Source organism: Alosa alosa, chromosome 23, assembly GCF_017589495.1.
Source record: "Alosa alosa isolate M-15738 ecotype Scorff River chromosome 23, AALO_Geno_1.1, whole genome shotgun sequence".
NCBI lineage: Eukaryota > Metazoa > Chordata > Actinopteri > Clupeiformes > Clupeidae > Alosa > Alosa alosa.
This window is the reverse complement of record NC_063211.1, coordinates 3,948,180-3,962,942: the sequence shown is the minus strand read 5'-3', so window position 1 is coordinate 3,962,942 and position 14,763 is coordinate 3,948,180. Positions and strand designations below refer to the sequence as shown.

General features: G+C 41.7%; 1 protein-coding gene across 1 annotated transcript; it reads left to right on the top strand.

The window, feature by feature from the left end:
* The first annotated feature begins 2,633 nt into the window (after positions 1-2,633).
* LOC125288928 (transmembrane protein 255B) lies at positions 2,634-13,866 on the top strand. Its single transcript, XM_048235634.1, has 9 exons — positions 2,634-2,691; positions 2,875-3,017; positions 3,755-3,817; positions 7,997-8,086; positions 9,645-9,731; positions 10,452-10,537; positions 11,029-11,188; positions 11,733-11,894; positions 12,237-13,866. The coding sequence occupies exons 1-9, from the start codon at positions 2,634-2,636 to the stop codon at positions 12,468-12,470; spliced, it is 1,083 nt and encodes a 360-aa protein (XP_048091591.1). The 3' UTR covers positions 12,471-13,866.
* Positions 13,867-14,763: the final 897 nt, after the last annotated feature.

The following is a 14,763-nucleotide window of genomic DNA, read 5'->3' as shown; positions in this document are numbered from 1 at the left end:
CTGTCCCTTCCGTCATCAGTCATCAGCTTGCCTAGCATGGTGTGAAGGTCCTCCACCAAGAGTTGTATCAACACTGCACCATTAAGGTGAATTATACTATCTTCTTTCATTTCTTAAAGAATGGTGTACCACTTTACCTGAAGATGGCTGGCTCACCCCGAATAACAAAATTATTGTCTCCAAAGCAATTTTAGTTTCCTTGATCTGTCTCAAGGAATATGTTTCTAAGATTTGGGACGAAAATCAAAATAAGAACACTGGGATGGGCATTGTTAAGAAATTATCAATATCAATGCCATTGTCGAGTCTGCTTATCGATGCGATTCCTTATCGATTCCCATATCAATTCTTGTACCATTTGCTGAACACTTTTAGGATGGCTTTGAGAGTTGTTGGCTTGGAATGTTTAATTTAAAGTGGTTTTAAAGAATGAATACCAAGAGTGCAATATCAATACAGAAGTTGAATGCTTTTAAATGTCTAAATTTCACATACTGTGACGTCATACCGCGACGCGGAAATGGACGGAACGGAAAGTTCGGAATCGTTAGTGGAATCGTTAACGTGTGGACGACGTGCATGATCCGATGGATCGGAACGTTTGGAACCAGTTCCAAACCGGAACCTGGAACCGATTCCCAAGCCTAAGAGTATGTCCATGTCCCAAGACATGAGTAATAGTATTTAGTAGATGCTTTTGTCCAAAGCGACTTGCAGAACATGAATATTACAACAGTTAAAAAAATTGACAGATAAATGTATCAATTGTTATTGTTCCATGAAAGTGAGTTTTGCAGAAGGGGTGTGTAATTTTGTAATTGTGTAGGTGTAATTTTGACACCTGTGGTCTTCTGATCTGTGTTGCATGGCAACCATATTGACATTACAATTGGTTCAGTTGATGACTTTTCATTCATTCAAGGTTTAATTGTGAAACATGGAACAGGTACTTACAAGGTAATGCAAACAGATGTAATTTGTTTTGATTGGAGAACTTGTAATTTGTTTTGATTGGAGAACTTAGGCTATATCTCTACAATGGCAGAAGACAAAAATGTAAAATGCCTTGTGTTAACGTTGGAATGTGTTACTAAGAGACAGTCCATTCTAAATGCATTGCTACTTTTTTGCTGAGTGCACTTTTGTTTTGTTTTGCTTCACACAAAAGCATTGTTGAGATACTGTGAAAAGAGGTGCTCATATGTATAGTTCCAGAAATTCTATATCATACTCAATAGCATCCCCATATTGATAGTCTTTGTATATTCAAATAAATATTTTCCCAGAAAAAAAACATATTTTCATGTTGTGATCATTTAGCCTACCTAAAATGAGTTTTGTCTTCAACTTTTAAGACTCAAAACCCTTCACATCTTCGTCTGCACTGGGAACTTGGTGTTATTTGTCACTGAGAAGACACCATGCCTCTTCTGGACATCAGAACTAGAGCCTTTGCTGTGTGAGACATATCTACCGTATATAGGCCTAATCTATTTTTGTCCAACAGTTTTGCCTGCAGTCATGCACAAACTCAATGCTTCGCATGATTTACATGTAATACACTTTCCTCACACATTAAAATGGATCTGGGTCGAACCATTACTTAATCTCACTTAATTCCCACAGCCTGAGACCATCATATTTCCTTCTAAATGCTTCGTAGGTGCACTGCCTAATTTACATTGCTGTGAAAAATATAGTAGGCCTAAATATCATAACAGTGATAGTTTAAAGGGACTGATTTCACGAAGTAGGCCTACACTCTTAAAACGAATGTGTTGTCCCTATCGCTAGACACAGATATGTGTTAAAAAATAACATGAGTTGTGTTATTTTCAACACATATTGTAACAAATAAAAAAAGGAAACAACACTGCATCTATTTGGACACAGAGATGTAAAAACGATGCAAGTTGTGTTGTTTTCAACACATTCGTTTTAAGAGTGTTTGTTCTGCATATTTCACCTTTTCACCACACAAGTGGAATCTCCCCTTTCAGATGATCTCAAGTTGTACATGAAAGGGTTGCAAAAACACTTCCTCGGCAGCTATAAGAAATGTAATCTACACTTAAGGTGCCACACACTTACACTAGTCCTACACTTAGGGTGCCTAGGGTGTCTATATTGCACCCGTAAAAGTAGCCTAGTAGTAGGCCTAATAATAGTCGAACAACAACAATAATGTAAATGTAAATCATGGGCAATAATCATAATAATAATGTTATAACATTATTATGTCAATCAGCATCATATTATTATTATGACTACTGTATTATGATGGTTGTTGTTGGTGTTGTTGTTGTTGTTATCAGAACAAATCAACCAACTAACACCTGCGTGTGAAACATAACAGTCCACCACCGACTGCGGAAGAAAGATGATTCTTGTAGACAAATGTAGAAGGCTACAGGCTATCTATTTCTAACCAACGGTGTCGTGTTCTCCGTGTCGGAGCGGTCATGTTAAGCTGTGGCCCACAACTAGTGGCCCACAAAAGATGCTGTGACAAACCAATAGGTGTTTGTTTGGTTTCTAGTCTTGTTGACCACTGGAAAGGGTCATAGGCTACCTCCTCTTTTATTTCCTTTGGATAATATTTGCGCTGGACGCAAAAACTCTTCTGGGGGGATATGCAGCCACAGCCTACTCCTCCAGTTCCACCCGTTACAGGTGCTTCGGACCCTGCGGGTAAGATGGAAAAGTCACTGTATTTTCGTCACCAATTTAGAAACGAACATTCAGTAACTGCTAACCTACACCAGCAATTTAGCCAAGGTGTTTCCTAGAAAAATATTCTTATGCCGTTGCATTGGCTACTTGTAGCCTACGTTTGTAAGCTTTTGTGTGCACGTTTTCCTTCCTCTATGTTAGAATATTACCTGAAGCGGAGACGGGCGGCCCTCGGGTGCACGTTGGCCCTCCTTGCATTGTCTCTGGTCATTCTAACAGTTGGTTTGGTGGCTTCAACGCGCACTGACAATGTTGCTGTGGCTGGCTTCTACCCGGGAATCATTGTAAGTGCCACCCGATGAGTTTGCCGTCACATTCCATCTTAATGTCAAACTGTTAGCAGTCTCGTTTTTAGCCAGACTGAAACAGAGTTATTAGGCTATGTTGCAAACTCGAAGTAAGATATAGGCCGTTATTTTTATCCAAAGCAATTCATTTGATTAAACGAGAGGAATAACAATAACGAGAAAAGTAAAGAATAGGCCTACACATGACAGAAACAAAATGTGTATAAGAATATGACACATATTAAAAGAAACCGAAAACATTCACTAGGCCTATTACTAAACTGGGCCTAGTACTAGCCTACTATGCCTAGTAGGCTAATAATATCATAATATCACAATAATAGTGCTAGGCCTATCAATATCAAGTATCAAAGTTGACTAAGAAATGTGGTTGAAACTATTCAACAGATGAGACAAAATGCTGAGTTTAGAAGTTTATAAGAATGTCACTGCAACAAATAGCCTACTAGATTGGTCATTGCAGCACCACCAGCATGGTAGATGAAAATATGGACTGCAATCTCATGCTGTGAGACAATTGATACTCATTAGTTAAACTAAATGGTTGAGAGGGGGAATAAATCTTTCTTTATTAAAAAATATATATTTTTTTTCAATAACATTCATGTTAAGGAGTAGGCTTAGGAAACATTAGTAATTTAGTCAACATTCCATAATCTCTGAGTTCTAATGCTGAGTTCTAATCACCACTCACTTATTCTCTCACTCTGAAGCTCAGCTTTGGGTCCTTCCTTGGTATTCTTGGCATTAAGCTGATGGAGAATCGCAGACCCATGGTGAGTCTTATTTACTTCATATTGTTGTGATGCATTTTAAAAGTCCCTTAGGAAGATGCCGATGATGGCTTAGACCAGTGGTTCTCAACCTTTTTTCAGTGATGTACCCCCTGTGAAATATTTTTTCAGCCAAGTACCCCCTAACCAGCGCAAAGCATTTTTAGTTGAGAAAAAAAGACTTAAAACAGAGCACTGTGCCATCAGTGTCTAATTTATTAAACTTTGGAACTGCTAAATATCAATATATGTACGTATATTTTATATTTTAAAATCTCATGTACCCCCTGGAGTGCCTTCACGTACCCCCAGGGGTACGCATACCCCCATTTGAGAACCACTGGCTTAGACTATGAGCTTGTATTTGTTAATCATGTTTAAAAGCATTTAATCAAGATAGGTGACAGATGAACGATACATGTATAGACCCTTTCAACAATAACAACAAAAACAATGCTTGAACGTTCTATTTGGGCCCCAATCTACTTCCTCTGCATTAAGATAACATATGGAATGTTAAAACGGAAGCCTTGTGGGGCCAACTATGATGCTGAGAATGGAACTCTCTTGAAAGGGTCCATACAATGGCATTCAAAAGTTTGAGGCCACTTAGAAAACTCCATTATAAAGACAGAATAGTACCCGCTGACAGCTTCTTCTCTCTAGTTATTGCATGGTTTGAAGCTGTGCTTTGGCTCATTGTCCTCTTGTAGAAATAAATTAACTCCAATTAAGCTCCAACCCCAGGGTATGGCACAGTGCTGAGTGAGCTTCATCTTCAAGATCCCCTTTATCCTGTACAAATCTCCCAAGGCACCCCCAGATTATTGCATTGCTTCCACCGAGCCTGTCAGGAGTCAACCACTCCTCCAGCATTTGGTCTGTGTCTTGTGAATGTTCTTTGTGATCTTAGATTTGTGTGTCCGTAACTTTTTTCCAGTCTCCCTCTGACCACCAATTGTGTTCTTTTGCCCATTGAGATATGTTCTTTACAACTCTGCCCAGAGGGCTAGCATCCCAGAGGCGCCTCCTGTTGGTGTTGACACTGGTGTTTTGTGGAAGCTGCCAGTTGAGGACCTGTGATGAGTCTGTTTCTGAAACTAGACACTCAAATATATTTGTCTTCTTGCTTACTCCCGGTCCTCTCTCTGGTCATAGCCATTTGGAACTTGGTTCTTCTTGGTTTCTGGCCATTTTGAGCCTTTAATTGATCCCACTGTAGTTCATGCTCTGGATTTACTCACCATAAGAAGGCCAGTTGTATTGCTTTGCTATTTACACTACCTCCTTGGGTCAGATTATCTGCTCTTATATCACTGCTATAGAGCTAAAAGAGTATATATACTTATACTATACAGATACACAACTCTATCTGTCATTCCCACCAGACGACACCTCTCGGCATGGATCCCTGAATGTCTCTCAAACATATCCCTATGGATGAAGGAACATCACCTTTGGCATCTAGGTCAACATCAAATTACTAACGTTGACCTACAAAGTGATCTCCGTTGCATAAGTTCTGAGGGAAGGTCTTCAGTGGAATTTTGAATGTTTGGAGTGGTGTTGTAGAGCATGCCGTTACTGTGGAAACCAACTTTGCCTGGTACATTTGGCCACATGGTCATTATGTGGCAGAATGTAATGCAGACCCAGGTGACAAGGTGGAGGGAGCATATTTATGTGCCCAAGGTCCTGTAATCCCAGGGTCGTAAGGCCCCAGGGCCTTAGATCAAAGTCCTTATAGGCAAGTCTCACCACTGTGTGGCCATCTTGGTAACGGCTTCAGATAGGTGATGTCAATCATGCGGTTGGTTACTTACAATACAGGAAGGGGCGGGATATGTGTAGACAACTGCCATATTGGCATTACAAACTAACCCCATACATCTCTATGGAGGATTCTTTGAGTGCTGTGTCTCCTCATTATAAAGTCTATGCCTATGTTCCTTCTGGAGGTCACTGTTGTGGTAAGAGTCTGCATTTTGAACCACAAGGAGTCAATGCTGGGAAATTAACACTAGTCATTTGTCTTTTTTTTTACTGATCAAGAGTGAAGCCGTGTAAGTAAACGCGCTATGTGACCAGTCTGCTTTGCATTGGCGTTAATGTGCTTCCACTGGACTCTGTCCAGTATCCGACCACGCCGGCCAGTACTTAAAATTTAATTAGGTAGCCTCTAGTATGCTCTACTGTTTAGTACCAGGAACCGAGAGACTCATGTTTCCATGGTCACATATACACACTTGTTCACGCCAAAGACGCAAGCATGCACACACACACACACACACACACACACACTTATACCCACACAAAGCTCACACAGAGTAAATTGATAGCAGATTAATTAATTAATGAGCCCTGGTCCATATCAAGGTGGTGTGAGCATGCCTTGAGAGATGCTGAGTCACAGGGACTCTAATCTATGGAGGGCTTGGGAAGAATGTCAGCCCACACATGTAATGAGCCAGATAGCTGTTTGCTATTTGGTAGCTGGTGGTTGACAATTTAACGATTTCAAAGCAGATCTTATTTTAACAACTGCTACGTTCTATATATACCCAGGTTAGAATCCGGTAATTTCCGGAGCTCACACACAGTTTCTCTCCCACTCACATTTTGTCTGCTTCTCACTGTCCTGTCTATTAAAGGTTAAAAGGCCCCAGAAATATAAACGGAAAAGAAGAAAACATGGGTAGATAGTAGTCTTTTCATTTCAATCTTTTCTATCTTCACTGAAATATAGCACATTGTGGGGCAAATGTGCCAACAAATTAGCTCAAACGTTGTGAGATTATGACATTTTTAGAGGCACAAACACTGTTTAAAATCTGTCCCCATAGCTTTGTAGAAGCCGGGCTGTGCTCGCTACAAGCAGGATAGGTAGAGCTATCTAACACTGATTTTCCCTCCCAACTGACAGAATGGACCTCGGTGACCCCGAACAACAGGGCCCAATGTTGAAAACTGCCGGAGTTCTCCTTTAAGCCAGGTTTCCGTAAAACACATCAGGCCACACTCAAAGTCTGGCTGTTCATAAGTGCATTGAGCTCGTCGCTTTTGTTGGGCCAAGGACTTGACCTTCCCCATGAGGACCGCTGGCACTAAAGGCTTACATTCCATCCTCTCCACCATCCCCCACCTTTTTCTTCAGCTCAGACGAGTTCTCAGACGAGTTTGTCACAATCCTGTGCACCCCCAACAATTGTGTTCATCGCTGATGATTTTCTACAAACAGAGCATTACAAGGTTATAAAATACAAACCTGAAACACAGTACAGAGCTACAGTATAGAGCTATAGCAAAGTCCTCCACTCGGCGGCCATATTGCAACGCTTTTTGGGCACTCATTGGGCATCCTGTTCAGCAGAAATGCGCGTGCTCAAGGCTTCACCACACCAACCTTGCTCCAGCGGCGAGTTCACAACAAATGATTGGCACAATGTCTTCACAACACACCACATGATTGGCTCAATGTATTCACATGTCGACGTTTTGCCGAGGAAGGGGTGGGATATGTGTAGACAACGGCCATATTGACGTTACAAACTAGCCCCATGCATTTCTATGGAGGATTTGTGCTGTGTGAGTGCTGTGTCTCCACATTAGGAAGTCTCTGGCTATAGGGACATGCTGCTGCTCACCACAGCGCAGACTCGATCCAACGATCCAAAGCATACACAACAGACGCGATCCAAAGCATACACGACAGACGTGATCCAAAGCATACACGGCAGACACGATCCAAAGCATATACGACAGACACGATCCAAAGCATACTTCAGAATTATATGTAAGTAGTGAGGAGTGTTGCTTTGTTCTGACTTTTCTGACCAACCATTTGCACATGCTACAGCTGCTGTTACATTTCATCCATTTTTAAAAGTTAATGAATTAAAATACGTAATATTGCATTAAGTATTTTAAGTTTGCATTAATGCTTGAGGAAAGACCCCTTTATACTAATCTTTAGCAGGGCGTCTATCTTCTTTCTATTTATTCCACTCAAAATAAATAAAAAAAATTGTAATTTCTACACAGGTGGCTAAACCTGCATACAACTCCAAATTAAGGAACCTATTTGTGTACTTAAAGCACTGTATGTCTCCATTCACCCATCATGTCATCACTTGTTGTTTAGTAAGTTTTATATGTGTAACCTAATTTGTTGTAATCATTCAGCTCATAGCAGCCATCATTTTCATCAGTCTGGGGATAAAGTCCTGTTTCTTCTGCGCTATCATCGATGGAGTCATCGCTGCTGAGTTCCTTGTGAGTACACAAATCCATTTTTTTTTTTATCATTGTCATGCTGCATCTTCTTTAAAATCTATGGTTACAAACTGGTAGTCTGGGCAAATGCACTAATCTCTCTGGTGGGAGAGCTATAAATCACAAATGATCGTGAAATTGTGGGCAGCTGAATGGTTTTAGGTCTCTGCTTTGGAAACACCCCTTTCAATATCATCATTGAAAAAAATGTACAGGATGCTTGCAATGTGATGAAAGATAGTTTGGTGAGTGTGTGTCAGTAGGCTTTCTGCCCTTCCCCAGGGGGTGGCTGTGATTGGGCCGACAAATGATTTCGCAAAGTACTCCACCAGGTTAGCCTAGAAATCTAGACGCACCGTAGTGGCAGCAAATGTAAATTTGCAATCAGGGTAGTCTAGTCTCCATTGGCTTGCAAGCTGGAAAAATTAAACTTCGATCAGGCCAATCACATCGTGTATAGAGTCAGTGGGCGGGCTTAACATAATGATGGCAGAGTTGCGACGGTTCCGCTTGAATTCGCTGCCACTTGAAAACAAATAAGATGGATGCTGCTGCTGGCAAACAGCGCTACTCGAGTTTAGCTGTTTTTAAGTTGGCAAATGTTTGATCAACTAGCCAACTAGTAGCCTAGAAATCTAGACGCACCCTAGCGGCGGCAAATTAATTTGCTCAGCCTGTACGTCTAGTATCGAACCATAGGGATTTCTATTGGCTTAGCACCGTGGATGTTCTCCAATCACAGCGCTCTATTTTGTTAGTCTTAAGGCGGGCTTAACAGGATAACGACAGTCCTGCGACTGTGAACAACAAGGAAGGTGGCTATGGCGAACGAAGAGCGGTTGTTTGAATCGGCGTTGGCGTCAACTTTGGAGGAGTTGGACTTGTGCTTTTCTTTGAAAGTTGAGCAACACAATGCACTTACTTAAGTCATTACTTTCGAAGAAGGATGTATTTGCCGTTTTGCCGACCGGATACGGATATGGTCGTAGCGCTGGCCTATTGCATGCCTAGGCAGTTTGAAAGACAATTCTCTGCCCGCCCCTTGGATTAAGCGAGGTGAATGGTTCGATGCCAGACTATACATCTCAATGATATAGGATGGCCCCGCCAGGCTAGCCAACTAGCTCTGCTGGTGGGCAAACGCATGGGACTTATGAGTTGTAGCGCTATCCTATTGTGTGCAGAGGGAATTTGAAAGACAACCGTTTATCCCGACCCTCGGATTGAGCACACATTTTGAAAATTAGCCTAAAGTTTAGTGCTGTGCTTGATATAAAAACGTCATATTTCATGTAGGCTACATGATCTAATGTTTTCTATTTACTGTACAGCACCATCGCCATGGGCGTCTTTATTTTGTATCCACGTCTCTGGTAATTAGATGACTAGTAGTGTCACTTTCACAGAATAAAACTTTCTGAATACTGAATTGTATGCACAGCAGGTTTGCACAACGTCCACCAACACCTGATCTGTCCATACTTTCCTGTATGTCCATCACAGTTTCACTGCACAACTCTTGAAACGACTCCTTTTTTGTCTCTTATCGCTACTCTAGGATATACGTCCGCTGATGCAGGGCAGATGTTTATTTTACTCCAGTGGAGTGGGCCATGTGTACGGCAACTACTACGGTGGCACTGAGGTAAGAATGACCTAAACGCGCGTCTACTCGTCTCCTAGCGCTTCTGACAACCTCACACACCTGATACGCATGCCACACTCTTCCCTTCTCTACCTCTTCCCTCCTCCACCTCCTTCCTCTCAACATCCCTCTCTTTCCTCCTCTTCTACCAGTATTGACAGATGCAGTGGTATTTCCTAGCTATGGTCTCCTCTGCACTGTAGCGTAAATGTTATTCTATTGCTGTAGTAGTAGCGTAAATGTTATTCTCTTGCTGTAGCGTAAATGTTATTCTATTGCTGTAGCTTAAATGTTATTCTCTTGCTGTAGCGTAAATGTTATTCTATTGCTGTAGCTTAAATGTTATTCTCTTGCTGTAGCTTAAATGTTATTCTCTTGCTGTAGCTTAAATGTTATTCTATTGCTGTAGCTCTGTAGCTTAAATGTTATTCTCTTGCTGTAGCTCTGTAGCTTAAATGTTATTCTCTTGCTGTAAGTCGCCTTGGATATGAGTAAATGTAATGTAATCACATGGGAAACATATCGGGATATTCGGTGACTAGATGAAAAAAGGGTAAAGAATAATGGCTGACCAACAGTGGAATCAACAACTTGGTCTGGCTGCTGTATGCTAACCCAGTTCCTTAGCCACTACGCTACCACCGACCCTTGAGTATCAGCTAATTGCCATCATCAAGCAAGCATTCTCTTTTCCCCTTTCCCCTCCTACCTGTCTTGCAGGTAACCTGTCAGTCATACAACAAGAGGTGTGAGCTCCGCGTGAAGGCCAACAGCTGCTATTGCTGTGATTTGTACAACTGTGAGAGGCAAGGATTCAGGCTGTCTGCTTACAGCAGTGAACTCCAATATGCAATGAATAGGGTTTTTTTGGCCCACATAGGGTGCTTTGTGATTTTGTTTTTGATGGTAAATAAGCTTGGTTGTTGATTGGCCGCTGTGGAAAATCCTCTATAGCATGAGGAATATAACACCTCTCCTGTGTATATCTGAAATGCACTGTACGTGTGTTTTACTAAATTCAGTAATATATTTGTTTAGGCTCTAACCTGTTCCTTTTTTTAATTTTTTTTTTTATTCACGACCGCTCATTGCTGTGTTTGTGTGTAGGTGTGTATTTTAGGGTTGAAGCACTAAGAACATAACTGGAGTCCTACAAACATCTCTGCACTGTAGTGTTGAATGTTATTCCTCGTTTTAGAAGTTAGAAGTTTCCTCGTTTTAAGTTGCGTTGGATAAAAGCGTCTGCTAAATGAATAAATGTAAAAGTTTGGGACATTTCTGTTTGACACCCTTCTAGCTCCGACTACCAAGAGCGCTACTATGAGTTCATGGGTGTGAGGGGCTGCTGGGACGTGATCCACCTGCATCGGCTCCTGTGGGCGTCTGTGGTACTCAACGTCACCGGTATCTTCCTGGGCATCACCACTGCAGCTATCCTGGGAGGTTTTAAGAACCTGGTGAGATGAAACTTTCTTAAATGGGTTGATATACAGGGCTTAAAGTTTTCAGGCACTGTGCCTGAATTCAGTTTAAGATTTGAAAATAGGCAATTATGACATTATATATTACACTTCAAAAAATGTCTGATTACTTCAGGCATAGAAATGTTACTTACTTTATGCTCTGTACAGTATATATGAGGGAGAGAGTAATAACACACATACTAAGAGACCATTGCAAAATGATCAGTTTCTCAATTCTATCTCAAGTCTTCCCAATTGAATAGGAACCAAACTCTTCATTAGTTCATTTAGCAGACGCTTTTATCCGAAGCGACCACTTATGTCAATTATATTACAAGGGTCATTGTCCCCAGGGAAATTCGGGATTAAACCCACAACTTTTCAGGCTACTGCATGCTACATCCGCCCCTACATACAATACAGTAGTTCTCAACTTTGAACTTGGAAAAAAGTCCAAAGTGACATTCTGCAGCCATCTTTTGAGAGATAATAAAAGTGGATAGATGACATCTTGGATTGTTTTGTTCTGTTCTTCCAGTCCCCAGATCCTCCACAGGCTTCTCTTACACCCAACCCCCCTCCTCCTCTGGCCCCCCCACACATGCTGTATAACCCCACGCAGCATCTGATGACCTACCCGAGGTTCTGCCCCCCTGGACAAGCGCTGCCTGTATACCCAAACTACTCTATTCCCATGCAGGTAAATACAGCCCATGAATGTTTTTAGCTTACTGATATTCAGCTTAAAGGGATACCAGGCAACGTTTTCGTGTTAATTACTCATCTTCGTAAGTCAGACCGAGTGAGGGGGAGTTTCGTAGAGAAAAAAGCATCAGGCTTGCCTGATGTCCCTTTAATTTGTCTTCATCTATGCATTTTATGTGCAACTTTGTATGCATAATGCAACGCGTCTTTCAGTAATAATGATATTTATAATTGCGCATAATAATGCACATTTGAGGTGGTAATGCGCGGAGGGCCAGTTGAAGCTCGTAGTGTTATGAATAATTAATATACGATTCATTTCCATTTATTTTCTTAGCACCAAAATGGCTGCCTACATCCTGCCAACTCTACTGTTCCTCAGCCTCACAGTGAAGATTCCACTGCCCCATTGGAAGAAACTCAGCTCCACGACCAAAACCCAAGTTACCCCCCAAACCCCTCTACTGCCTCTCAAGCGGACGCTTCCGGCTACATGCTCACCCCTAATGCCCCTGCACTTTACGCCCAGCCCTGTGGCATGTTCGAGAAGCCTCCCCCCTATGCCTGCTGAGGTGCATTTAGGACTCAAATGCATCTAGGTTAAAGAGGAGAAGCGCTTCAAATGATGATTACCACCAACTCTCTACTGAAATTATAGCTACCGTGGAATTTGGTTTGTGATTTATTCAGACCACATTGACTATTCCTGTTGACTTACAATTGAAGACCTATGTAGGGACCAGCAAGCCTCTTAGGCCTGGGATATACCTGATTTGACCTGGTTTAGCAGATGCTTTTATCCAAAGAGGCTTACAACAATGAGGAATAGCATTCAAGCTACTTTGCAGAACTGACCTTACGTAGCAATTAATATTACAACAATAAATACTGGTAGAGGACGAGTGCAGAAGTTTAAATACTTAAATCCTTCCCCATCTCTCTCTCTCCAACTCTCTTCCTGTCTATCTCCAATGTCCTGTTGATATAAAGGCAAAAAGCCCAAAAACAAATAAATATATAAAAGAGAGATGTTATGAGTGTTAGGAGAGGAGGGTCTTGAAGATAGAGAGGGATGATTCAGCTCAGCTACTCACACGTCCTGCATCTGTTTGATACGTCAGTCGTGCACATACTCGAGATGCAATTCACATTGACGTTAGGGGCGGTAGTATAGGCATAGTATTTGACCGCACATGGGCACGCAAGACCGGCCCTTTTTTTACAACTCTGGGTCTGAATTCTGTGGTCTGCCTCCAGTAACATGCGTAGCGACCTGCGTTGTAATGAAGCAACAATGCGCACACTTGGTCAAAAACCATGTATATCTCAGGCCTCATGATGTGAGCTATGGTATTAATCAGGCTTGTGCAAAATTCCAGAATTGAAATGAAACTGGCTCTTAAATTCCAATTCAATTCTTGAATTTCACTGGCATTTCAATTGAGGTAGCAAACAGGAAGCAGAATTGCAATTCGAATTGTGCACAACCCTGGTATTAATGTGAGACAATTTATAATACCAGAAATGACTGAGTTTCACACCCATGAGAGCTGGTCAATTACATCGAGTTTTTTTTACATGACGGGAGGGCTCCACAAGTGATGATGTCTGCCACTGATCAGCATCGCACTTGTTGAGAAGATAAAGATGTGATGGACTTCAGGGTAAAGAGTGTGAGGTAGTATGAAGGCTTCAGAATGGTGACATGCTGTTTACACTGGCTGGTTGATGTGACCAAATTGTGAAAAACTATTAGCAATTCTAAGCTTATAAATTGTTTCTGTCACATTCAGCAAATATCTCTAGTGCACACTGTCACATTCCGCATACCTCCTATCCTTTTAGCGAGCACACTGAAAAGCATTCGCGGTTATCTCCACAGCCCTGGCATACATTGAAAATAGTGTGCAGTCTCTCACACATCACTATTGCAGCCAATAACAGACATCCCAACCTGCAAAAAGCCATTTCAGGGAGGTACCCCCCAATAAATAAATAATAAATAAAAATAAAATAAATATCAAAAATTACTTTAGCCTATGTTTGTTAATTAATTCTCTCTACTCAGCACACCAAATAAGGAAGGCCTATAGTTAGAAATTGTGATAATAATATATGTAGATTTTGGTAGTTTGGTCTTTAAGTAGCCTTGGCAAATAGCCATCTAGTAGGCTAGTCTGGAATAACATGCACATGAAATGACACTTGTTAAACTCACCTCAGCATGTCTTTTGCAATCATTTAACCCGCCATGGGCAATGCTAAAGTCACTGTTACAAACAGTGCAGCATGCAAGACTATCGTTATTTTGAACTCTTATGAGACAAGGGTAGGCCAAAGATTGTTAAGGCGGAGCAATCTTTGGTAGCTCTACACTTTCGTGTAGTCTGATGTGAAATGGGTCCTTTTTGGGGGGCACTCTGCCTCTGCCGTGACGCTCCTGTTCCTACTGAACATGAAACAGGCCAATCATGCTCTCTGTCTTGAACAGCCACACACACACTACCTCTCTCTCTCTCTCTCTCTCCATCCCCGTCGTGTGCGCGCTACACTCAGATGCACACACGATTTGAAGTTTCGGTCTCGTGTGCGCGCTCTTGCTCGCTCGCTCTAGATTCCGGGAGATTTTATCTAATTTGCGGGCGTCAGGGAGCCACTATCATATGCGGGAGACTCCCGGAACTTCCGGGAGACTTGGGATGTCTGCAATAAGAGACAGGTGTCGTTACTTTACACACGCAAACCGATGGAGCACTGTGAGAGATGCACACGAATGCAATTTAATGACTGTAAAATGTGACCTAACCGTGTAGTCCATGGAAATGAAAACCAAAGACAATATCTTGCCAGCTGGTTATATGAGA

Bases quoted from the DNA above. Each gene is read 5' to 3' on its own strand.
- LOC125288928 (XM_048235634.1), top strand. From the start codon at position 2,634: ATGCAGCCACAGCCTACTCCTCCAGTTCCACCCGTTACAGGTGCTTCG. The intron at 3,018-3,754 runs GTAAGTGCCACC...CTCACTCTGAAG, and splicing joins GCTTCTACCCGGGAATCATT to CTCAGCTTTGGGTCCTTCCT. The intron at 11,189-11,732 runs GTGAGATGAAAC...CTGTTCTTCCAG, and splicing joins TGGGAGGTTTTAAGAACCTG to TCCCCAGATCCTCCACAGGC.